This window comes from Strongylocentrotus purpuratus, unplaced genomic scaffold (genome assembly GCF_000002235.5).
Source record: "Strongylocentrotus purpuratus isolate Spur 01 unplaced genomic scaffold, Spur_5.0 spur5_scaffold_14, whole genome shotgun sequence".
Taxonomy (NCBI): domain Eukaryota; kingdom Metazoa; phylum Echinodermata; class Echinoidea; order Camarodonta; family Strongylocentrotidae; genus Strongylocentrotus; species Strongylocentrotus purpuratus.
This window is the reverse complement of record NW_022145599.1, coordinates 31612787-31638511: the sequence shown is the minus strand read 5'-3', so window position 1 is coordinate 31638511 and position 25725 is coordinate 31612787. Positions and strand designations below refer to the sequence as shown.

At 38.3% G+C, this 25725-nt stretch overlaps 1 protein-coding gene across 5 annotated transcripts in view; it reads right to left on the bottom strand.

Annotated features, from left to right (window-relative positions):
- The window catches only part of LOC588724 (ATP-binding cassette sub-family A member 5), a 31482-nt gene continuing 5757 nt past the window's right edge, over window positions 1-25725 (bottom strand). Inside the window, exons 7-32 of one of the 5 annotated variants that reach the window (XM_030984739.1) lie at window positions 24707-24993; window positions 24338-24457; window positions 23553-23691; window positions 21688-21778; window positions 21149-21288; window positions 20324-20458; window positions 18563-18574; window positions 17435-17473; window positions 15891-15962; window positions 15040-15233; window positions 13950-14151; window positions 13026-13159; window positions 11983-12243; window positions 10659-10943; window positions 9722-9859; window positions 9124-9219; window positions 8285-8376; window positions 7738-7849; window positions 7167-7367; window positions 6384-6556; window positions 5500-5575; window positions 4890-4984; window positions 4249-4365; window positions 3354-3628; window positions 2241-2296; window positions 1-825 (exon numbers count right to left, since the gene is read on the bottom strand). In XM_030984739.1, coding sequence (XP_030840599.1) covers window positions 667-825; window positions 2241-2296; window positions 3354-3628; window positions 4249-4365; window positions 4890-4984; window positions 5500-5575; window positions 6384-6556; window positions 7167-7367; window positions 7738-7849; window positions 8285-8376; window positions 9124-9219; window positions 9722-9859; window positions 10659-10943; window positions 11983-12243; window positions 13026-13159; window positions 13950-14151; window positions 15040-15233; window positions 15891-15962; window positions 17435-17473; window positions 18563-18574; window positions 20324-20458; window positions 21149-21288; window positions 21688-21778; window positions 23553-23691; window positions 24338-24457; window positions 24707-24993 — 3701 coding nt within the window. In that variant the 3' untranslated portion in view covers window positions 1-666. The remainder of the gene's footprint in view (window positions 826-2240; window positions 2297-3353; window positions 3629-4248; window positions 4366-4889; window positions 4985-5499; window positions 5576-6383; window positions 6557-7166; window positions 7368-7737; window positions 7850-8284; window positions 8377-9123; window positions 9220-9721; window positions 9860-10658; window positions 10944-11982; window positions 12244-13025; window positions 13160-13949; window positions 14152-15039; window positions 15234-15890; window positions 15963-17434; window positions 17474-18562; window positions 18575-20323; window positions 20459-21148; window positions 21289-21687; window positions 21779-23552; window positions 23692-24337; window positions 24458-24706; window positions 24994-25725) is intronic. The other 4 variants (XM_030984741.1, XM_030984740.1, XM_030984742.1 and 1 more) reach the window with 4 other exon arrangements.

The window sequence follows — 25725 nt, the reverse complement described above, 5'->3', positions numbered from 1 at the left end:
GAATACACTCACACTCTAACCAGTTAGGTAAAATACAATCAAGCGAATACAATTCATCATCCCGACTCCATTGATGTGTGCATGTGTGTGTATGCGTGAGTGCATAATTGGAATTTTACACAAGTGTGTTAATTAGATATGATGATCCATGTCCAGGGACCGACCTTTAACTCTTATCCTGCCATAATGAATACAGCCCAGTGCCACAGGGCTAATCCCCATTGTGCCAAGCCACAACTCCCCCCTGTGCCAATTTTATTTTGAGATAATCTGATGGTGCGATCAATAGAGCGTGCGAAGCACTCAGCACAGTACAATGAGCATGAACAATAACTGCTATTACGAATGCGAGCATGCATGCATAAAGCAGCAAAGCTGTGGCTCGCCGAGTGAATTAAGCAGCCAATCGATAGCGCACTCACGTGTACAAAGCATTATAACGGTAGCGTGCATGCAGCCTCATGGCAGGATATGAGTTAACATCACCATCTGTAAGACAGGATTCAGTCTCGACCCTGAGTGCGTCATAATCAGTTTAAAGGTGAAGAAGGAGAGTTGATAGTACTACTGGACCAATTCACATCTCCCTTCATTGACACATGTATCAAGAACCTAGGTGTCAGCTGGGTTAGGGTTGGTTGAAGAGGGGAGGGGGGAGGGGTGGGGCTAAACTTCCATATTGACCGATGTCTGTGGTGTGGGGGCATGACGCACACTGTGTCTGCTGCCGGGTCGATTGCTTCCGTTCTCCTGGGCGGCTACCGTCACCAGCTCTGCCTCCTCGTCAGGATTGTCTACCTGCGTCTTGGCAAAGTCAATGAACACCTGCAAAGAGAGACAGTCGCAAATTAGCAATGCATGAATTTGTGTAAATCTGGCTTAAAAAAACAGGAACTATTACATTTTCTATTAGAAAATTGTATTACCAGGTAGTATACCAAATAATTTTTCCCCCTCCATTTTGAAGCTTAAGACTTTGATTAAGGAGATTTTTTGCAGATTACAGTGTACTGTAATATACCAGTTCGTAGATACAATCTGAGCATGCGCAGATAAAGGTCACTTGAACAAAATTGTAAAACCCACTGAGACTAATACTGGATACATGCTCACGAAAGTTATGTAATAATTATTCATGCATGCACCTGTCATGAACACAGGTGGAAGTAATCTTTTCAACAGGGCAAACAAAGAATCACCTCCATGACTTTATCTGTGATTATTCCAAAAGGCACAAAATTGGATTTATCTATGTTTAAAAGATATGTGGATATTTGGGGTCATATGACCCATGTGCTAACTACAAACTGGTCTATTACATTGTCATATGAATGCATGCCTCATTATAGCTTTTCATTATTCAATACTAAGCATCAAATATACTGTGAACTTTACTACATCATCTATAACAGTCCGATTTTCTATTTTTAATGATTACTAGTACATGAATATTCAAAAATGATTTTGAGTGTATCTCTTTCTGAATTGAAGAGTTTAATTCCAAAAGGAGCTAAATCCATTTTTGTAACTACGGAGCAAATAGAAATTGTTTACCAGATTTTGTACAGGTGTCAATGGAAAAGTGATATTAGAAGGTGCATTTTTCATAACTGGTCCCAAAATTTAGGTAAATAATTTTGTTGAAAGATGGGTACTTAAGTAAACAATGTTCTGATATCAATAACTCAATTTTCATCAAAAGTGGATTTAGCTCCTTTTTTAATTAAGCTCTTCAATTACAAGAGTGGTATCCTAATTGGATAAGATCAAGTTGTGTTTAATTTCATTAATTTTTTGTTTGTTTAATGCAACTTTTAGTGCAAGAGACCCTTGGTATTGTAACTTCGCGGGTACCAAATCTTCAATTTCAAACACATAAAGACCATCTTATTAGAGTCTTATCGTTGCATCATCAAACAATCTTCAATCTCACATCTTACTGATTTGCATGTACAGAAAAAACAACTAAATTATTTATAACCCTTGTAAATTTGCTGTGTTTTTTGTGTGTGTGTTTTTCATAATTCGAGAATGAAATTTGCACTGGTTGAATTAGGACCTTTGTTTAACTTTATTTGGTCACAATCTCAAGAAACATAAAGTGTGACAAATCATTTTTTCACATACTTTAGAAATTGCAAAACTTGGTAAGGGTATGAATAATTTAGTTAACTGTGTATCTTTCTTGATCAAATATGGAAGTCTTTTGTACATTGCACCAACATTTCAAAGAAACCTACCTGCTCTAACGTAGTCTGACTGAAGCTGTATTCCTCAATACCATAATCTTCTTTACCTGTCAACAAAATTATATAAAAGTTGAGTTATTCACTTGCATGGAAAGAAAAAGTCATGTTCATCTATTTCTCTACTTGAATTGGTCTATTTGAGGGACTGCTGTCATGGGTCTCCTGGGGGGTGTTTCACAAAGATCCTAAGTTGAACTTATCTCTAAGTTGGATTTAACAATTATGGAAAGCTGTTAGCATCTTTAAAAATATTTTGTAAAAGTCATTTTAAAACGTATAAAATGTTGATTCAAACCATTCATATTTTCTATTATCATGGGAAATTTCATGTTCGTGATGTGGAATTTATGAAAAGTCTAAAATACTAGAATTTTTGCTTTTGAATATTATTCATTATAAGGCTACACATGGCTCTCCATAACTTTTAAGTCCAACTTAGAGCTAAGTTCAACTTAATATCTTTGTGAAACACCCCCCAGGACTCAAAGATTTCATACAGTGGTAAGGGAGAGGTGAGGAGGAGTTGTCATATTGAGAAACCCTACGGGGCAAGCTCTTATCACTTATAGGGACTTGGTAACATTGCTCAGATGAGATAAATTTGTGCTACGGTAGTGACTTCAATGATAGATGTACAATTAAAGAGAATCTGAAAGTTAGAGTGAAAATAAACCATCATTAATGATAAAAATTTGTAAAACTGATGTGATCGATTTCTGAATTCTCCCAACTATATTATTACAATTTAATTACATTTGAGGTGAATGTAATTCGTCGCAAAGCAATTAAATTACTCTATATACCATTCCAGACATTTAAGTGTTGAAATATTTTTGGAAGCCTGTTTTACATTCTATTTTCATGGAAAAACGGTTGGGAAAATTCAAAAATGGTCGGAAAAATTTACTGTTAGAAGGTATCGCATGGTGACGCCTTCAAAGATAATCATAAATATATTGATTTTTTCAGGATTTTTTGCATGTTAGAGGTTCATTACAGGAGAAGGAATATAATAAGTAACATTTTATACAAAAATTACGCAGTTTTTTCATCAATCTTCAACAATGTTACCGAGTCGCTATAAAAAAATCCTTGACATCTCACCCTGTTCTAAGAAGGCGAAGATGGTGGAGAGCGTGATGCTGCTGTCCCGAGGGATCTTGTATGTGATGCGCTCCGCAAAGCTCTCAGTGACCTCCGCCTGGGGGATGAGGAGCATGACCTGCTTGTGCAGGATGTCCATCTTCTCGTCCAGGATGTCCATGACGGCCGTAGTGGTCTGGTCGCTGGTGTAGTACTGGACGCCGGGATTGAGCTTGATCTCCAGGATGTAGCCACCGCCGTACTTGTCCTTGAGATGCTGCGTGGTGCCAAGGCATCTGGAGGGGATGGATGGCGAAAAAAATAAGGACATTTTAGAGAGAGAGAGAGAGAGAGAGAATGCTCCCCAGGGAGTGGAGAAAGTGCATACATTGTGTGTGGGCAAGCCAGAATCCGATGACCGGGGTAATAATGTAAAGCACTTAGAAACTAGGACATTCCCGAAGTATAAAGCACTACATAAGCAAACAAATTTGTTATTATTATTATTATAGGAGAAGAGAGAGAGAGAGAGAGAAAGGGCGAAAAAAAGTGAGTGAGAGAGAGAGAGAATGATTAAAAAGGAGGCCCCAAAGCAACAAGAACTATCACTGAAATGATTTAAAAACCCTACAACACTCATTTCTTCTTCTTGTACAAACATGTGGGTCATTCCATACATCAGGAACCCACTTTGTGACATTTTTGATGTCCCACTTACAAAAGAAACCCACACCTATTTATGGCTCTGAGTAAAGACTTGAATAGTGAAGAAAGATTTTAGGTATGAGGATGCGATATTATGCTTGGAAATCACTTTACAAGCTCACTCCACAATTTAAGTCTTTACTTATTTTAAGTCCAACTTAGAGTTAAGTTTGACTTGGGATCTCCTAGTAAAACAGGTCTCTGGACTAACCTGAGTTGTCCCTGGATCATGATGCCCACTCTGGAGCACACAGCATCAGCCTCCTCCATGGAATGGGTCGTTAAGATGGCTCCTTTCTTTTCAAGGAAACTGGAAGTGATGACATTCCTGTCATTAAAAAAAAACATGAAGATGACAATTTTTTAATTTCAAGAGCAATCCTTTCCATGTGATATTTCTAATAACTTTTTACTAACATGACATAAAAAAGAATGAGAAATCTCAGTACTTATTTTTCACCGTAACCTGCAATCAACCTTCTCTTTAACAGCATTAAAAGCATCCACCATCATAACCAACACCACTGACATTATGAACCATTATCACCACCACCACCACCACCACCACCACCACCACCACCACCCCCACCATCACCACCACCACCACCACCATCATCACAACCACCACCATCATCATCACCACCATCACCACCACTACCACCACCAACACCACCATCATGACCACCACCACGACCACCACCATCACCACCATCATCATCACCACCACCACCACTGCCATCACCATAACCATCACCACCACCAACAACATCACCACCACCACCACCATCACAACCACCACCATCATCACTACTACTACCCCAACATCCACACCACATCTCACACCCATCTTACCAGAGGAATCTCTTGGAGCTGGGATCCATACCAGTCGAGGGTTCGTCCAGGAGAACAATCTTAGGATTACCCAGCATGCTCAAGGCAAAGCATAGCTACAGACAAAGAAACAACGCACAAACATGTAAAATCAATGATTTTAGTTCTCAAAGAAACTGCATCTGCATTTACTCTGGTTTGAAAAATAAGTTAGCTTGTGCAAAATTACAAAACCCTACTTTTGATCAATAGGGAAATCAACAAATGTCCAAGTATAAAAAGAAGACCTTTGTAAACACCTGAATATGGCAGGTTAACAAAACTGAAGTCATTAAATAAATACTTGTATTGCAAGATGACCTTGAAGGAGAAAAAGTGCTGGCTGACCTGATTACCAACTATCTACAATTTCAAAACGAATTGGCCCTTTATCTGACTAGAAAACCTACATAAACCAAATTTTCAATTTGTAGTATTCTATCACTATTCAGAACCTCAAAGATTGTAGTGGCATTTCCACATTTTATTCAATCTCGCTTTCTTTAAAAATCGGACAGCACTCGATTTGTATTGTGTAGCTCGCTTTAAAAAGGAAACATGACTTCTGGTAGAAGTTGCATCATTCTCGTACCTTTCTTTTAGTTCCTCCAGATAATTCCTTGGCCTTCTTATCAGCATGCTCCATTACTCCGATAGCCGACATGAAACTGAGCAAAATGACAAAAAAGGGAAATTGAATTCATCTTCATGTACGGTCAAACCAGCTTTTGCGGCCACCTGTATAACAGATCACCCGACTATAAAGACCACATTTTAAGATTCCCTTATAAATAGTTTCTCATTGCAACATGTACTAATGGAACCTGCACATTAAAACCACCAGCCTTTGCAGACCACTTTTGTGTCTCCCTTGAGTGGTCTTTATAATAAAGGTGTAAAGTGTATTATCTCAAGATTGGTTAGGGACACTTTTTATTTTCATTTCACATGAATATCTAACAGAAATCATCAACAAATGTAATAATGAAAGTCTTGAGTTCTGGGAATGTACTCCTGCCTACAAAGACCACTTTTCTTGTCACAACTGAGCAGTCTTTACAGTTACCAGCTAAATTATTCATATCCTTACCAACAAAGGCCCTAATTCACCCAGTCCGTCTTTCATTCTTGAGTTACAAAATACACAAAAATAACATCAAATTTTCAAGGGTTATGAATAATTTACTTGCTCAACTGTATATAAAGGTTTCACTGTCTTTGTAGACTTTAAACTTACCAGAGGTGATAGTGAGGACTAAAAAAAAATTATTCAATGAAAAAAAATTGGAATCCAACAACATTCCCCCCTTTTGAGTAAGAAAATTGGGAAAAAAATGGGAAAATGTGGAAAATTAGGGGGAAAATAGGGAAAATAGGAGTAAAATCGGGAAGAAAAAGAAGATGAAAAAGAAGAAGAAAAAAAAATTGGAAAAAAATAATAATCGGAAAACCATAATTACCAGGCCTGAAACTTACTTATTAGCAATTTGCCTCCTGTCCGTGGGATGGATACCTTTGAACCCTGCGAACCCTTCCAGATGTTCTCTCATTGTGATGTCATCCCAGAGGGGGTCTATCTGAGGGCAGTAGCCCATGGAGGCGTAGGCATCGCTCAAAGACGAAGACACGTCATAGCCTCCTACACGAACCTGTGCAAGGGAGGATAGATAGATAGATAGAGATAGAAATTGTTTATTAAAAAGATCATCAAAGCCAAAGGCTTAATTGCGATCCATTTCACAAAGATGCAATACAATTGCAATTCAAATTCAAATAACACAAAATATAAGATTAATCAAAAATCGAATATACAGACATTTCATAAAAATTTGTTGATCAAATTCAATTTTTTTTTTGGGGGGGGGTTTAAAGATAGAGGAAGGGAGATGTGTAGGAGAAGGAGAGTTAGAGTGATGAGAAAGAGAGAGAGACAGAGAGAAAGAGAGAGAGAGAGAGAGAGAGAGAAAGAGAGAAAGAGAAAGAGAAAGAGAGAAAGAGAAAGAGAAAGAGAGAAAGAGAAAGAAAGAGAGAGAAAGAGAGAGAGAGAGACAGAGGAAGGGGGAAAAGAGACAGACAAAGGGGGTCTCTATATTACAGATGAGGGTAGATGGCATGAAACATTCAGAAATGCAGAAAATCAAGATAAAAACTATAATGGCAGTCTCGTTAAAATGTGTTTCAATTTTTCATTGAGCAAGTTGATCAGGATGGCGTAAATGATTACAGGGTTATAATTTCTCAGCACGAGCCCAGACTTACCTGTCCATTAGTGGCCTCTGTATCAGCTGTGACCACGTTCATGGTGGTGGTCTTGCCTGCACCGTTGGGTCCCAGTAGACCAAAGACCTCACCCGTCTGTACCGTCAGAGACAGGTTACGCACAGCCACCTTGGTCGTAGCTTTGCTGTCGCCTCGCTTCACAAACTCCTTCCTGAGCTCGGAGATGGCAACGGCAGAGGACTGTGGAATGGAATTAAATGATTACACATTTGGTTAAGCCCTTGTAGGCCTTAATAGCGCGTTAGTACAATTATCTTAAATAGAAAAACTTTGGTGTCTCCTTTTAGAAATATCTTTTTAATCCTGAATACTAAGAATAATTACACAGAGAATGACTGGTGAACCAGGCTAGTTTGACTTATGCCAAATTCGACTAAGAGGTGTAGATAACACATATTGCACAGTTTGGTCAAAAGAAAAAGTAATTTTACTTCCGGAAAATTCAACTTGTTGCGACTTTGACTTAAACAGAGTTAACTGTACTTGACTTTGAACTTAGAACCTCTAGCTATGAGACCACGCTGCTCTACCACTGTTCTCCTACTCTTACCTGGTCTGACTCATACATCTCTTCCACTTTCATCCTCTCCTCCTTGACATCGCTATCCTCGTCTGGGATGTTGTCATCATTTCTGGTTGTCACGCCAATCTTCTTTGCCACACTGCACAGAGGAGAGTTAGATAAAATGATGGAAAATTACATTTTGCTTATGATCATCTTTATGGAAATACTACATGTAGAGTCTGTATGGCAATCATGAATGCACAGTCATACCTGTCTCTTGAGGCCACCAAAGGGTCTACAACTCACAATTCTTTATCAAGGGAGACAAGATTCATGGCCACTATACACAGGTTGCCTTTAAAGAAAAGTGGTCACTAAGACAGGTTTGACTGTAAATGCAAAACAATAAAACCATATGGATGGCATGCTCCTTTAATGATGGTCAAATCTGCATTTTTATCTTTTTCAGTCTCTACAGTAAAACCAAATGTTAATTGAATATTAATTTGGTCTCCCTTGAGAAGCCTAACATCAGAACATGTATGGACTATACTCCCTGATTTGAATTTTGATTTAAAAAAAAAGCACTTACAGACAAGGACAGGTGTCCTTCACTCTGCCACCGGCTTTCACAACCTCGCAGAATCTCAGGAAAAAGATGAGCATGAACATGTCAAACAACAACTGAGGAAAGAAAAGATTCATAACACAACTTTAATGAAGACTGTTTGAATTAGTTTTTGTTTATAATCATGTAACTTAATTTCCACTAAGGGAATATAATCAAATATCTTGACGAATGTGCATGTATCTTTGGACAAATCACTTTGCTTTATTAAAAATGTAGCTATTTGTTGACTTCTAGATGGGAATGTGTGTTGAAGAACCTGTCTATAAAGGCAACCTGTCCACAGAGGCCACTTTTAGTATTTCCCTTGAGTGGCTTTTATGGACAGGTTTGAATGTATTTGTATTTAGTATAGCTTAATATATTGTACATCTTGATGTCAAAATCACATTGTTACTTCAATAGAGTGTCAAAACTTTTGCTTGCTCCTTAGAAAGTGAAGTCCTTCCCCTTCCCCCACCCAACCAATATGGCTATGGGATCAATCACAACTCAACACAACTAACAAAAAAATAAGAGATCATAACTTTGCAATTAACTGAAAGACAGTATTCAATATACATGCACCTGTATAAATAATAATATTCTGGGTTTATATCGTGCCTGATGCATTGACGATGTCTTTAAGCATCTGACAGATATACTATTAACCCGGTCATTGGTTCCAGGCTTTCCCTGCATAGTGTATGCACATTCTCCACTCCTTGGGGAGCATATAAGCCAGGTGTCATGGAACACGTATGTCTTATGTCGTGTCAAAAGGACTCGTGATTGAAAACAAAATTGAAATGAGCGTATCTTACTATGAGCATTGTGGGCCAGATGTATGCCTCAGGAGCAAAGTAATCCGCAAAGGTGACACTATCTGCCATTCCCCTTATGGAGGCAAGTTGGTAGACCTGTATGGAAACATAATGAGAGACATAGTAATCATCAACAGGGGAGTGTTTCACAAAGCCTTTTTTCAATGACAAATGACAAAAATCAGTGACAAATCTGCTGATAACCAATCAGAAGCAAGGATTTCAGTAGCTTATAACAACTGTCATTTATTGTCACTGATGACAAGTTTTGTGAAACAGGCCCTGGTATTTGGTTATGGATATTATTGGAAGTGTTATGGTTTATGTGATTGGAAACCAGGAAAATGACTGTCAAGGATTCAAGACGATGAATGTGATGAGAAAATAAACAAAATGGTAAATTTTGTCTGGAAAGTACGGAGAAAACCATAGTTTTGCAATTTAATGAAGGGCACACATATATTTAACTTTCATGTATTATCAGAGGGAACTATTTGGAGTTCCAAGATGAGTGCACATGCATGGGCATATAAAAACCTATCTCTCTCTCTCTCAATACGTTAGGGTGAGGCTGAATCGAACAGGGCCCTCTATATACCTTGTCGATGAAGTAGAGAGATCCAAAGATAGCGTAGCCTGGCCAGATCACACACATGACCAGGTGAAAGCTGGCAGCGGCAGCCGTTGAGACGTACAGGTCAATGAACATCGTGGGTAGAAAGAGGAACAATGGTATCTGCAAAATTAGAAGAAAAGAAAAAGAAAAAATGTTTTTCTTCAATAAAAGAACAAGTAAGTACATGAATACCCAAACGTTGTGTTTTGGGACAGGTTGTGTATCTGCCTATCTGGACAGTTGATTTAAAACAGTAACTTGAAGAAGTTTACATGCAATATTTCAAATATCTTTTAAGATTTCTGTTAGACAATATTCTCTAATGGTCAGTGCTATATGATGCATACATTTTGTTAATTCCAGAGGCAAGCGTCTGGACACACAAGCTCCTGTCATACTTTGCAGGGTTTTAGATTGATAGATAGAAAGATAGATACACACAGAATTACAGAGGTTCCAATATTTTTTCTCAGTACACAATAAATCTAGAAAACTCCTCAAATACAACACAAGAGGGAGCAACAATCATTGGGCAATAAACATGTATGGGCTAGGTAAAACTCATACCTTCCTCTATGGTTATTACAATTATTAACTGTTACATGAAAGAACATATGGACAAACATGTCTGTCATCTTTACTTTTAAAACAACATTGTTACTATTATTTGTGACAACTTCACATGCACAAATCGGCGCCTTCAACTGCACCTCGCAGTAAAATAAAGGTCCTTTCCCGCGGGGGTTTCTGAACACGGACCTGGCTTGCTGCCTACGGAGTCAGCAACAACAACAACAACAAACAAACAAAATTCTAAATTTAAAAAATAAAAAAAATTCCGGCCCCCGAAATTGGGGTGAGTCTTATACACAGGTGCATCTTAAAACGGAGATATACGGTAGTCGAACACTATACTCACCTCAACAAAGATAACAAAGGCATACGACTGAACCGTCTCAAACTTATCAAATATGAAGCTGATGCAGTAGGTGTGGACGATGGCGTTGGGCACCCACAAGATGACCGTCACGAGGAGACAGAACGCGGCGCCCCCCGTCGTCAGAGAGGGCACCTGCATGGCGAAAATGATGATGAGACCGATGATGATGACCAGGAGCATCTGAGCGACGTCGATGACGAAGACGGAGCCCCAGTAGGAGAGGGTGTCGATACCAGAGATGCGGAGCTGAGCTTTGACTTTCGTCTAGAAGAAGTTACAGGAGGAAGAGAAACACACATGCACATTGTGTAAAGACCTGTGCATACAAGAGGCAGTGGATGGTCCTAAAAACCAGCTGGGTCTAAAGACTGATCAAGTCAATGACATGTTATATTTTAATCTATTAAGGCTGTTTTGTAAAGCTCAACTTTGACTTAGCTCAAACCTAGAATCAGGGTTAACCTTAGAGTACCAGAGTACAAGTTCAGGAGTCAAACTAACCCATAGCAGTGTCGTGTTGTCTTTTCTTGATGTTTTTACACCAGCTACCTTATGAACTCCAATGCTATGGACTATACCAATATATGAGCAAAAAGAACAAAGTCACAGATAAATACAAGTACATTTCTAGTGCAGCCCATTAAATATGTTTATCAATAAGAAAAATTCATTGTAAATGCTTGTTGGAAGGATAAAGCCTCTAATAAAGATACAAGGATATATTAAGAGTAAAAGATAAGAATAACTGATGCCAATTTGAGTAGGCAAAGCCCATTCATTTAGATCTGAGAAACTTTTTAATAAATCTTTTCCTGATGAGATGAGATGTCATAGAGGTGAAAGAGGAGTAACCAAAAACAAGAGAGGATGCGAAATGATGAGGTACAAAAGGATGTAAGAGTGACAGGTATAATGGAGAAGATAAGAGAGATTGGACTAAGATGGTATGGACATGTGAAGAGGAGAGATGAAAATGAACTGATTAGATGGGCAGCAGAAAGAAAGGAAGACAAAAGAAAGGAAGGCCCAGGAAAAGGTGGATAGATTGTATTAAGGAAGACGGTAGAGAAATTGATTTGGAACTAAAGAGCAGTCATAAGGTGACCCGACACCCCATGGGGGGACCCACAGGATGATGATGGTGATGGTGGTGGTGGTGGCGATGATGATTGTATTTTGATGATGATTTTGATGATGGTGATGATGATGATGATGGTGGTGATGATAATGATGGTGATGATGATGAGGATGATGATGAGGATGATGATGAGGATGATGATGATGATGATGATGAATTCTTTACCTCTCTTTCCTTGACCCTGTCAATGGGGAATCCCATGAGACTCCAGGCGGCTCCTAAGCCAAAGATGTAGACGAAGAGGATGCCGCTGGTGAAGGTGTACTCTGGTGTGCCGGCCGGCTTGGGGAAGGGATGGCTGGCGGCTGTGATGACCGATGCGTTGCCATAGAGATTAAGAAGGGCACTGGACATGATGCTGAGCACCACAGGGAGCGAGTGCAGGGCTGTGTCATTGTAGTATGCAGTGAACTGGCTTGCAGAGCCCTGAAGTTGTTGGGAGAGAAAGATCATCTGTTACAGTGACATTGTTACGGTGACATTGCTCCAGCGACATATGCCCCAGGATGTGTTTTCTCCAAGAAATAGGTAAATGACAAGGGTCAAGGTTGGTTTTTAACTTACATGTTGTTTGTTTAGTGTCAGGGTAATCAGTAACATAAATGTATCATATTTGATCTAGAGCTGAAGTTCGGTTTTCCATTTGTATAAAAAAACTACCGAAATTGTTGCCAGAGCATATAGTATACAAATAATACACAGCAGTGAGGACATTAGTAAGAATTACCCACACAGGGTACCTTTGGAACAGTCTAACACGCCCAAGTCGATGGCCGAGGGTGTTTGGACGGTTTTTGAAGGTACCGAGTGTGGGTAATTTTACTAATGCCCGAACAAAATGATGTGTATTATTTGTTTTGTAAGATTATGTTTTATTTGTTTTATAAAATGATGTTATAAAATGATGTTTGACCGGTCATAAGCATTTGATAATGACTGGTCATTAATCAAAAATACGTGTTAGGCAAAATAAATGCCTGGTCATGTGTACGCTCTCAACCAATCATTTGATTAGGATCCACGTCATCATCTTATAATAATGTATAATTTGGTTTAGAGTTGGGAAGTTGAGTTTATCCATTAGTATTAGAAACTGATTGCATAGAAATTAAAATGGTTACAAGATTATTAGCTTTATTTGTTAGCACATATAAAATACAACGATCTTTGAATCTAATGTAATTTCAAACGATTCTTGAATTACTCACGGTCGTTCCAAGATCGATGACATCGAAGGCACCATTGTGGGGTCGATAGTCATAGAGGGCATTTAAGTCGGCCGTAGCATTTGATTCAATGTTCAGATTGTCAAACTCTGCCACTAGGTCAGCTATATTTTGACCTGCAAAAAATGATATATTGATAAAGGTCTGTACAACACATGTAATGAGGTGATTTTTCTTCTCCCGTATGCTGATAGCCATTAAACTACCAATTTTATCACAGACAGTCCACCGACGTCCAAAAGATATTTCTTTACCTTTTTTTTTTACAAATCATTAAATGGTTTAATATGGAAGTTGTAAAAGAACTATTACAAAATCATGTAAGAAGTGAAATGAACATGTTTAATCAGATGGATGCACAGCTATTGCGTTGGAATTATTCCTGTGATCATTATATAAATATTGTTGTGTTCATCCTCGGAATCCAGCTACGAATGTATCACTGTACTTATTGTTATCGTTATCATTGTAGTAATTTGGAAGATACTGAAAGAATTGCCCTCAAATTAAATTCTGTTATTTATTAATGTTTTCTGGATATATATAAACATGTAATAATTCATGTATAGTTGTTGATATTTTTATTTACTGCCCAAAACACACCAAAAATGCAACTTAACAATATTGGTAGTGAAAGCAGTAGTAATTGTCAACAAAAATGGTGAGTCCGGTCTTTATGGTTACTCTGAAGGTCATGTTGATTTTATTTCTTGTTTATTTTGTCTAAAATTTCCTGTAAAAAGTATAATGATTATGTACATCTATGTCTTCTGTATTGTTGGTTATACAGGCCCCCAAGTATAACAGTATTTCAAGTAATGATGGGGCTACCCCGTTGAAATAATACTAAAGAAATATATATTTGTTTGCCAACATTGCATACCATTGCAAACATTGCAAACGTACCATTTGGCAGTGAATTATGGTAGAGCAGATCGGTTGACTTTTCATCCATGCTAGCCCCTGGAGCCGAGAAATACATGGATGGGGTGAAGACGAGGGGGGCAGGGGCGTCGCTCGGTCCATCTCCACCGAAGGTGATGACGAGTGACAAGACACCACCCACAATCATCAGTATTATGGGTAGGATCAGTCGACAGACGTATGTCTGTGGGGGAGATACAGGAGACAGAGTGTGGTCATGGACTATTTTCAGTACAGGTTATTTTTTTGAATTTTTTTTTTTATTATTCATTTAATTAACATACTCTACCATACATGGAAGTCAATAAATTCAAATACAAAGATAACTATAGTAATAATAATAATGATAAAAACAGGCATTTATAAAGCACCACCTATCTAGAAATTCTATTCCTAGGCACACTATTACTATTATTACCCCGACTTTAGCCTAGCTGCCATTACAGCGTTCTAGCATTTCAAGGAATTAATACCTGCCATGTACCGATTTACCTCACCTGGGTCAAGTGTGGCAAATGAAGATTAATGCCTTGCCAAAAGACAGTAGTGCCATGTCGGGGATGGAACCACAACCTTTGAATTTCGAGTCAAGTGCTTAAACCACTCAACTACTACACTTTACTTTACTTTATTCTAACTGGGTTTTTAAGGAGCAGAGGATACGTCTGTGAGAGGAACAGGGGGCAAGGTGTGGTCATAGATACAAGAAATACTTCAGTACAGGGGAGTGTTTCACAAAGATTAAGATCGACTTAAAGTTGGACTTAACTATGGCAGGTCGTTCATGCCACTGTTTGCTCTCACCATTAGGATCTTTAGATCATACTTTTTCCTTAAATAATGAATTATCAAAAAATGTAAATTCTGTACATTTGTGTGATCACCCTTGGGAGACCAATGGCAGTAAATGGTGAGAGCAAACAGCCTGCCATATTTAAGTCCAACTTAAAGTCCATCTTATTCTGTGTAAAACACCCTCCTGGTTATTCATTTGAAAACTTGGCTTATTCAGGTAATAACACATTTCACCTTGCACGGAAGTCAATAAATGTAAAGGACAGGCGTGACTTACTGCGGGGTTCCTGGCAGCCCGGACTGCCTCGATGCGGATCAGACTCTTGAGCTGTTCGTTGTGTTGCACAATGATGGGTTGAGTAGCCATGATGGTGGAGTCTAGAGGGGACTGCTCCATGTTGACCGTTACAGAGGCACCGGCTCCAGATCCAGAGTCTTCCATGGTCATGCCAGATACTGCACTTGGTGGGACTGCACAAAACAAAGAACAATTATAGAAATGTAATGACCATTAATCTACATTTGCCACTCTCCACCCAATTGCTACATGGGTACCTGGTAGGATGCGAAAGCCAATGTGGTATGCTTAGCAATTTGAGCCTAGTAGCTCTTGTTGGAATGCTCCCGAGGGAGTGGAGAAAGTGCATACATTGTGTGCGGGCAAGCCAGAATCTGACGTACATGTTTAACAAATCTGCCAAAGTAACTAGCGTTCAAGCATATAATGGCAAAAAATACAGCAAAATGCATGAAATACTCAGGTTGTAATGACAACGATTTGTTTATAAACCTTTCTTTATAAATCTGCAAAAAATACAGCATAAGCATGAAATATCATTTTTCAGCATTTGTTTTAAGCACAATGTTGACAAATAATGATTCTTAGCAGAAGCCATGCATACAGCAATGTTAGAGCAAGGATGACCAACAGTTTTGTAATTCTTCGGTTTAGTTCAGTACCATTCAAGTAAATAATCACTCCATTCTTCTGTATTATATATTAAAAATAAATAGAACAAATAAATAGTGTGTTAATATTGTAGGCAGGATCCGGCGAAAAGCAAATAAGTTAATAAGAAAAGGGAGTATGAGTGGACAATAACAACAAATATTTTGAGGATTTTTTACCATCGGGGGTTGGTCCAGGGCCAGAGGTTCCGATAGATGGTGTTGATAGATTGATTTGGGTGGCTTCGATAGCTTATGAGAGATGAAATGAGAATTTGCAGCGTTAGAAACAAAAAGGTTGCTGGTTGCAATTTAAAAAATAATAATAATTTGAATGGAAGAAAATAAAATTCACAGTTTAAACTATGAAATCCTTCTGCAGACATGATAAACAAGACCATAAAGCAAAGCAATACCAGAAATTTTAGTTATCATGCTGCTTTCATACTTTTGAAAATAAGACGAGTTATACATGAATAAACGTGCCATCAAAAGCTCCAAACTGCTTTATTCTCCTTCTCCTCTCTCTATCTCTCTTTCTTTCTCTTTCTCTCTCTCTCTCTCTCTCTCTATCTCTCTCTATCTCTCTCTGTCTCTCTCTCTCTCGCTTGCTCTCTTTCTCTCTCTCTCTCCCTCCCGTTATTTCTCTTCTAGACAAAACATCACATGCAGTGTTATATTTGCAAAAAATGAAGAAGAAAACAACAAAAAATCAAAAAATTCACATCAATGAAATAAAAGTAAATTAAACAAAAACAGGCAATAGCACACATGGTAAAAACAAAACTTAAAAACAACAAACATAGAACCATAATGAAAAAGTAACAGCAGTTGTTTTCATCAAACGAAACTGATCTAAAATTTATCATTACAATCATTAGAGTTGTTTTCAATATTTCTATCACTGTAAGGACATCCCACTACACACTGAGTGATTTCAAGTTGGGTGTTAGTGTTTAGAGCAGTCAAGAGCTCTTAAATAGAGCTAACAATTTGCTGATGAAATTAAGAGCCCGATACTGATATAAATATTGACAGCTTAACACCACCGTAAACACCACGTAAAAGCCACACAGACTTAACACCAGCTGATTTCCATTTCGGTGTTTAGGGCTGGTGTTAGTGTTTACTAAATACTACAACCAGCCCTAAAGACCCAACTGGAAATTACTCGTGCCTTACTGCCTTCTAACCTAGCTCCTTTGAGAGACAGTTACAAATAAAAGGTCACCGACATTACATTCAAACATATGTAAACTTCAACATACATGTTTCAATGGGATATCAACAAACCGTGTACCTTGCAACATGCACAAAATTAGATATACAGCAGTATATATGTTCCCATGGAGACAAAATTATTGTGTCATAAACATGATCAAGATGTTAGTGCTCTTTTTATAGTTCTACAACCGGAAGGGGACTATTAAAATAATGTAGGTATAATAATTCATTTGTTTAAATAATATAATAATAATAATAATAATTGAAATAATAAAAACAACAACAGCAATAATAACAAAAATAATAATTCAAATTATAATTATATTATAACAATAATAACAATAATAATCCTATTACTTCCCATGTGAAATTGGTCATTTTTCAAACTTGTGAAAGTGGTGTTGAAATGTGCACAAATCCAATGAGCTAAAACACTCTAAACAAAAGCACAGTGGGAAATGTTAATCAACATTGTGCGGTGCGTTTAAATCATAATTTACCGATTTGGTTTTTCTTTGTTTTTGAGGTATGTTCAGCAACTGCACATGAGAACAAAAAAAGGCCAAAGTCACAAACGACTTTCATCATATAGGAAGAACAATTTTAAGACTATTTTCCTTGGTAATTAATCATAAGAATGTGGATTGTATTTGTTTCACAGGCCAAATAAAAGAAACATGCTTCAAAATAATCTTGGACAGATATTTCATCAAGAAACAAAAACAAACAAATCTATGCTTTTAACCATGCAAAAAAATATGAATTGTCGCACACATGGGGATTGCTTTAGACAGGCAAAAATTACATCCAAATTTGACAATCTTGCAGACTGTAACATGCACTGAGAAGAACAAACTTGATATATGCACATGCAGAGGGACTGGGATACAAACTAAAAACTTTTTGAGAGTCTAGAAACTATAATCAAACAAAACACCATCATGTCAAGAGTAATTAATGCCTATTATGAAATTGAATAAAACCCCCGAAAAGATTTTACAGTGTACCAATCAACTTAAAGAAATCTGTATAAACTAGATTATATAAAATAAACCATTAACATTTAGCCTTCAATAGGTTTAGCTACACTATAATGTGAATAAAATAAAGGAAAGCATAAACTAGGCTCCTGTTCTATGCAAGTGTGTACACATGTGTCAACTAGTCTACCCAACAAGTCATTTTTAATTTCTTGTGAGAGTGAACCTAAACAGCAGTATCTCTATGTAGAAGTAATAATTTAAAGCTCACATTTCCAAATTAAAGTATAGTGACATGTTTTTGGTGATTGGTATAGTAAAATTTGTCAGAAGTCAGAATTAGTGTGCAGTATAATTTCTACATGTTTGCAGTTGTAATTTGTTGACAAGTAGAGGTACATTAAGAGGTGGAAAAGCACAGAGCATCTAAAATCAATGCAATTTTCACACCTTCAAGCACTGGTTTCTGGAACCCAAACATATTTCTATTTTTGTAAGGGAAAAAAAGGAGAGTGCCCAGTGTATGGGGTTATATTAAGTTATTAAAAATGTTTTATATTAAAGTGCTTTAAAACTAAACCATTAGTTACATTAGGTACATTATTATGCAATGCAAATTGATTTTGTTACCATCTTTACTTCCATTACCTTGCTTTTTGGCTGCTCGTTGCATGAATTATAAAATAAAAAACAAAATTTATAACAAAACATGAGAGATTCTGAAGATTTTTTATGTGTTAATGATGAATTGGAAGCATGATGGATGATTTTTTATTTAATAGTTGCACCACAGGAACACACTTATTTTCTTTCAAAAGTAGGTTTCATTAAAAGGATAAATTTCTTGTTGATTTCTTTAGCAGCTGCTACGGATATGCCCCCCCCCCCCCCCCCCCCCGAGGCAGATACGGCAATTGGGCCCAGAATGATATAGCACATTTGCGGTTGTTTTATCATGGCAATCTGTTTCCACTATTTGGATTTTTCTCTGACAGCCAGAAAGTCAAAAAGTATGGAAAATGATGTGAGTAAACCCCTTTCTGGCTTTTAGCTGACAGCATGAAATATACAAATGTGAAATATGTTTTTTTTTTAATGAAATCGACACAATTATAATCATGACAAATTTCATGAAAACGAACATGTACATGTATTTGGTCATGCTTATTGACCAAATGCAAGAACAGAAAAGAGAAATAATTCCATCATTAATAATAAGGGGAAAGGTACCCAAAAGCTAATACTCTCAAAATTCTCGCATCACAAAATGAAGCATTCCATATGCATGCTATAGCATTCTTAAATTTCACGTTTAATTGGATTTCTTAGCTTCAACTGACTGTTCATGACACTACAGATAAGCATAAACTAAGGTTTTGTTTATGTTTGCACATCGTCTGACTAGAGCTAGACAAGCATTAACTACATTAAAATAATGAGTAAGAGCCCTTCTGTGTCTAAACAGACAATTCAAAAGTTCCCATTGCCACGCCAATAAAACACATTCCTGTAAATTTGAAGCATACAGAATGGCAATAAAGATTGGCCTAGTGCAGTTTACATGCATGTCGTAAAGAGAAATGTAAACAAAAAAAAGGTCTTACATCAAGTCTTTGATATGAATTTTTAGCTGGCACTCCAAGGCTAATTTAGGTGGAAGTAAGAACAAAATGGGGTGTTTGGGATGTCACCTAAATCCAATAAATGCAAGGGAAATTTGATAATGGTGAGCATCTTCTATAGATCCTCTATTGCTGTCATCTATTCCACTTTTTCATGTTCCTTTCTCCTAATACCTTGCCCATCCCCCCCCCCCCCCCTATCAATATTCCACCCTACTTCCCATCTCTACAACAGATCAGAGTTACTTTGTGTTTGTTTTATCAATTTCAGCTTCTTCTCCAATCTTCAGAAAGACTATAGATTCCATCTTACCCTGTCCTTTCCTCTTCGTCCTTTCCTCTTCACCCTTTCCCCTACCCCCCCCCCCTCCATGCCCCACCCTTCCTCCTCCCTTTTTCTGAAATAGACTGAATTTACCTCCATTTATCTTTAGGAAGGCTATCACTTTCCTGCATTTCTTTTTTCTTTTGTTGATTTCCCTTTCTCTCAACTCCTCCTTCTCTTCAACCTTGCCTTTGCCCCTGCTCCATGTCCCATCTATCTTTCTTCCCATTTTCTGTATTAGACTAACTACCTCCACCTATCTCAGCTTCTTTTCCACTCTTCAGGACTCATCCATTCCAATTAACCTTGTCCCTTTCTCCTCAACCTTGCCCCTGCCCCTACCCCTGCCCCTGCCCCTCCTCCTGCCCCTCCCCCTGCCCCTCCCCCTGCCCCTCCCCCTGCCCCTCGCCCTATTGGCCCCATCCACCCTCCACCCCCTTCTCTGGAATAAACGGAACTTACCTGCATCCGCCTCATCTATCTCAGCTTCCTCTCCGATCTTCAGGAAGACTTCCTCTAGGGTTGTCATGGAAACACCGTAACTCTGGACGCCCAACGATGAATCTGCTGACTTCTCCTCCAGGCTCTTGAACATGCCTGTCAGTGGGTGATGGATAATGAATTTAAACTATTGAAAATTTAGGTGTTAGGACCAAAATCTTATTAATTACAATCTCAAATTAGTTAATCAATATCTATGTAAACAAACATAAATTGTTAAAGTATTTTGATAAATAATTTCAGTAGGATGGTTTCAATAATTAGGAAAGAGTTCAACTCATACAAAATTATTTACGTATGTGATAGTTTCGGTCTGCCAGTCTTCATGTCTGAAGAAGTTGGACTTACGGTAGACACAGAAACTGTCCCACATGTAAATAATTTTGGATGTGTCAGAATGGTGAATTATTCCTTTCATTTAATGACCTTTGCTAGTGACTATGGTCCTTCTTCCAAACTGCATTTACTCAATTTGTCGCAGGGGCAAACGTGTTCAGGGGTGATAGTGAGCACAAAAAAAAATATTTTAAAAATCCCCCCCCCTCAACCAAAATGGCATCTACATTCCGCCTTTTGATTAAGAAAACTGGGGAAAAATAGTGAAGAATAGAGAAAATAAGGGCAAAATCGTGGTAAAATCGGGGTGGGGGGGGGGGGGGGGGAGAAGAAGAAAAAATTGGGTAAAAAAAAAAATTACAAAACGGGAAACCGATTTAAATCGGGTAATTGTCAGCCTGCGTGTTGATACAAAATACCCAGGGACTTTCCCTCATGATCATAACTTACCAGAGAAGGAAGAGACATCTTTGAGAGGTAAGCTGTAGGCCAGTTCCATGCCATGAGATCGTGTGATAGAGGCCTCGGGAATGTGTGTCTGGATGACGTCGGTTATCTTATCTTGATCACAGTTACTCTCCTTCACAAGGCTGTGTATGGGTGAATGTTACAGAAGAGAAAGGGTCACCACTTGTGTTCAAGACTTTCATTACGGAATAAATTATAGCCAACATTTTTATCCATTTAATTATATTTATATTTTTCTTCTTCCACTATCTATTTCTTGTTATCTCAACCCCTATTGAACTCTCCCTCTCTATCTTAGCCTCTCTCCCCATCCCCCTCTCTCTCTCTCTCCCTCACTCCCTACATCATTTTCTTTCTATGATGAATTAATTCTTAATTGCTTCTACTTCTGCCCCTCCTTTCTTTTTAACCTTCCTTCATATCTCGTCTTCTTCTGCAACTTCTTTTTGATCTGTCTGATTACCCCTTATCTTCTTGCCTACAACAAACCAGTCTGTGAACAAAAGAAAAACCAAACTTACCCGAGACGGTATCCAACACCAAATTTGTTTTTCAGGAACAAGGACGAGCCGTAGCATTTCAACTGCCCCTTGGAGATAATAGCTTTACGATCTGCAAGGAGTAATACAAGAAGGGCCAAACAAGCATTAAATGATCGTTGTGTGCTCAGTAGGATACTATCACTTTTCAATTAAAAAATATGTAACTTTCTTATTCAATTCAAGTTCTCCTTCTGTCTGACTTCTTATGATTTTCGTTTTCTCATCTCCATTTTATCTTCCCCTGCCCGCAAGTTTCATCCAAGAAATGCGTGACGAGAACCAACAAGCTTTAATCTTTCCGTCTCTCTCCATCTCCTGCCTCCCCCTTTCTCTTTCTCTCTCTCTCTCTCTCCCTTCCCTTTCACTCTCTTTCTTTCTCTCTCTTCCTCTTTTTCTCTCTCTCTCTCTCACTCTTTCTCTCTATGATATACTCTCCCTTATACTATGATATTTCTGTTTACATTTATATAATATGGACTGGCCTTGAGGGAGATACCACATATTATTAACCGTATCAGACATCTGAGCAGGGCAATTTTTAAATGTTATTGCCCTCAAGGTTTGATGGATAAGCCAACAAAATTACAATATTTTAGCCCACTCAGAAAAGTCAATGGGATTTTGTATGTAATTTGCCGGTCAATATGGTTATACAGTAAACCAATGAACAAATATTTTAGCCCGCTCAGAAAAGTGAATGGGATTTGTGTGTAATTTGCCGGGCAATATGGTTATACAGTAAACCAATGAACAAATATTTTAGCCCGCTCTGAAAAGTCAATGGCAAAATGCGTGTTAAACTAGTGAGCAATAATATAGAGCCAGTTGTAATTAACATCGCGCATCAGCTACTGTAATTTACATCGCCCATCGTGTATAAGAAAATCCGCACTTCGCGCGAACTCTATTGTGACGTAACAATCACACCCTAGGCAAACTGTTTGCAGTGTATCGAAAATCTGTCAAACACTGGATGAACAGTGCTGGTTTGACAATGTTTTTGCAACTTCTAATGCTAGGAAACCCTGAATAGCCTACATAATTTAAGAGTATAAGATAGTAAGAGTTTCTTGTTTGCTCTAGATGTCTGATGTGGTTAATAATAGTAATATTGACTGCCTAATTCAGGGCAATACAACTTGTCATATATCATCCTCACCTTCGGTTCAGGCGATATATGTCGTATTGCCCAGAAGGCAGTCAATATTACTTAAATATTTCCCAAATTAGACTCATATTGCCCCGAGTCAAAGACGAGGGCAATATGGGTCTTGTGAGGGCAATATATATGTGGTATCTCCAGAAAGTTAAGCCAGTCAATATTGTTATTATTAACCAAATCAGACATCTAGAGCAAATAAATACATGACAATCTCATAGAACTGAACAAACTTTGTCAAACCAGCACTGTGCATCCAGCTGCTCGACAAAATTTTTGATACACCGCAAACAGTGTACCCAATTTGGTGTGATTATTACGTCACAATAGAGTGCGCGCAAAGTGCGCAGGTTCTCGTATGCATAAAAGATGAGCAATGAAAATGACACAAATACGACGCGGTGAATATGGTCTCATATTTCATGCTTTTTTAACACATAAAGTCCAAAGGCTTTTTCATGAAAGGTGAACATGGTCTCATATTCACTGATTAGCCCTTTTAGGATTACAAACGAGTGTAATATGTTTCTGTAAAACCACTGCTCAGATGTCTGATACGGGTAATAATAATAATTATCTTTTGCTAATTTTCTGTCTTCTATCCTTATTCCATCCTTGAATATTCACTCTCTCCACTTCCTCCTTCTCCACTTCCTCCTTCTCCACTTCATCTCTCCATCCCTACCTGCTAGAATATCGGCTTCATCCATAAAGTGTGTGGTGAGGAGAGTCACCCTTCCTTCCCTCTGTTTCTTCAGAAGAGACCACATCTTACGTCGAGAGTACGGGTCCATGCCGCTGCTGGGCTCATCCAAAAAGAGAATCTGCAGAGAAAAAACAAACAGACATTCCTTTCTCACACATGGAAAATATATGTCATACCAAATAACATCACAACTAAAGAAGAAAAAATGAAGAGTATTCATGTGAACGATTCATAGTGATCATCTTGCAGGCACACATGTACAATGAACAACTACAGAACATGTATAATGTGCTTTAACATTGTTTTGTACAAGAATTGTATAATATATATTGCTGACATGGTCTTGTGGATATGTCATCAGACTGTGAATCAAATGTTTCGCGGTTAGAGTCCCGCCGCAGCACTAATATTCTTTAGCAAGTAATTATTCTACATTTGCCACTCTCCACTCAGGTGTTAAATTGGTAATGGTAGGAAGGAATTCTATGTGCATTATAATTATCATCATTACAAAGATTGGAGTGTGGCTGCCCTAATGATCTACTTCATCCTGCCATGGTCAATTCAGAGAGTTCAACAGGACTACTGGCTTTACCCATGTAGAAAACCCCAAAGAATACTGAGGACAACAATGACCTGCACCATGGATAAATTCCACTACTGACCAAACAACCAACCAGCTCTACCCATGTTTTGTTTTTTTGTACTTTATTCCACAAAACAGCATCTGAAAGATGTCAGAGACAACAAACGTGATGACTGACCTTAGGGTTACCGATAATGGCGATTCCGACACAGAGCTTCCGCTTCTGACCTCCGCTCAGATCCTTGGCAAAGGTCGCTCGCTGGTTCTTGAGGTCAATCTGATCCAGAGCCTCTTCCACCTGCACACAGGGTATGGGTAAAAGTTATGGTACATGTAAAGAGCATTTACAGTCAGTGGTAAAATAAATTTCATTACCGGTATATATGGGTTAAACATCCCCTTTAGATTTTTAGGAGCAATTTCAGATAGAGGGTTAGGGTTAAAGTTGTAATTCATTTAGGGTTTAAGTTTAGGATAAGGCTGGTGTAGGAGACTGACAGTGGAGTGACTGTCGCCATAGCATGCGTCTTTAGAACCTTCTACACACCTTGTCTGGGATCTGTGCCTTTGGGATTCCTGAGAGTCCTGCATAGAACTTGAGATGCTCTTCAGGAGTGAGGAGATCCAGGAGAGTGTTCTCCTGGAGGCACACACCGGTCATGCTGCGGATCTTCTCCACGCCGGCTGGGTCAAACATGTCCGCTCCGTAGGCGGTGGCCTGACCCTCAGTGGCCCCGAGCATACCGGTCAAGCAGCTCATCAGGGTGGACTTGCCCGCCCCGTTGTGACCCAGGAGACAGGTGATCTGACCCTCGTAGATGTCCAGAGAAATACCTAGGACGGACGATTAATGGACATTCAATAGACATTCAATGAACATTCAATACAAAGGTTTACCTTTTAAACATCTTCAAATTTTATGCATCCTTTTTAAACACAGGTTGTTCTTGACAACCTGAAAGCATGCTTGAGGCTTGCCCGACATAGCAACAAGTTAAATATACAGACTGGATTCCGAATATTGTAGTTCATTCATTGATAACAGGTTAATGGAAACACTCATCACTAGGTCCCCAGGAAAGAATCATCCTTAAATTTGAATATGTTAGTAAACATTGACATTCAACAGACATTCCGAGGACATTCACAGAAGCTTAACATGATACTAAAATTGTGTAGTCAGTCTTCTGAGTAAGCTTTTAAAAAGCTCTCACTGTAAACCTCCATGGCTTACCGAGGCATAAACAAGCTTTGAATGAACCTGGGCCCTGTTTCATAAAACTTGATATCAATAACAAGTTACCAGCTACTGTTACAAGCTACTGAAATCCTTGCTTCTGATTGGTTATCAGCAGATTTGTCACTGACTTTATTCATTTGTCATTGAAAAAAGGCTTTGTGAAACGGGCCCCTGGACCCTGTTTCATGAACTTTGATATCAATAACAAGTTTCAAGCTACTGAAATCATGGCATCTGATTGGCTGAGAACAAAATTGTCATAGGAATAAAGCAGTTGTTATAGATAACGCGTTTTACGAAACAGGCCTCTGGTACCTAGATTTCAT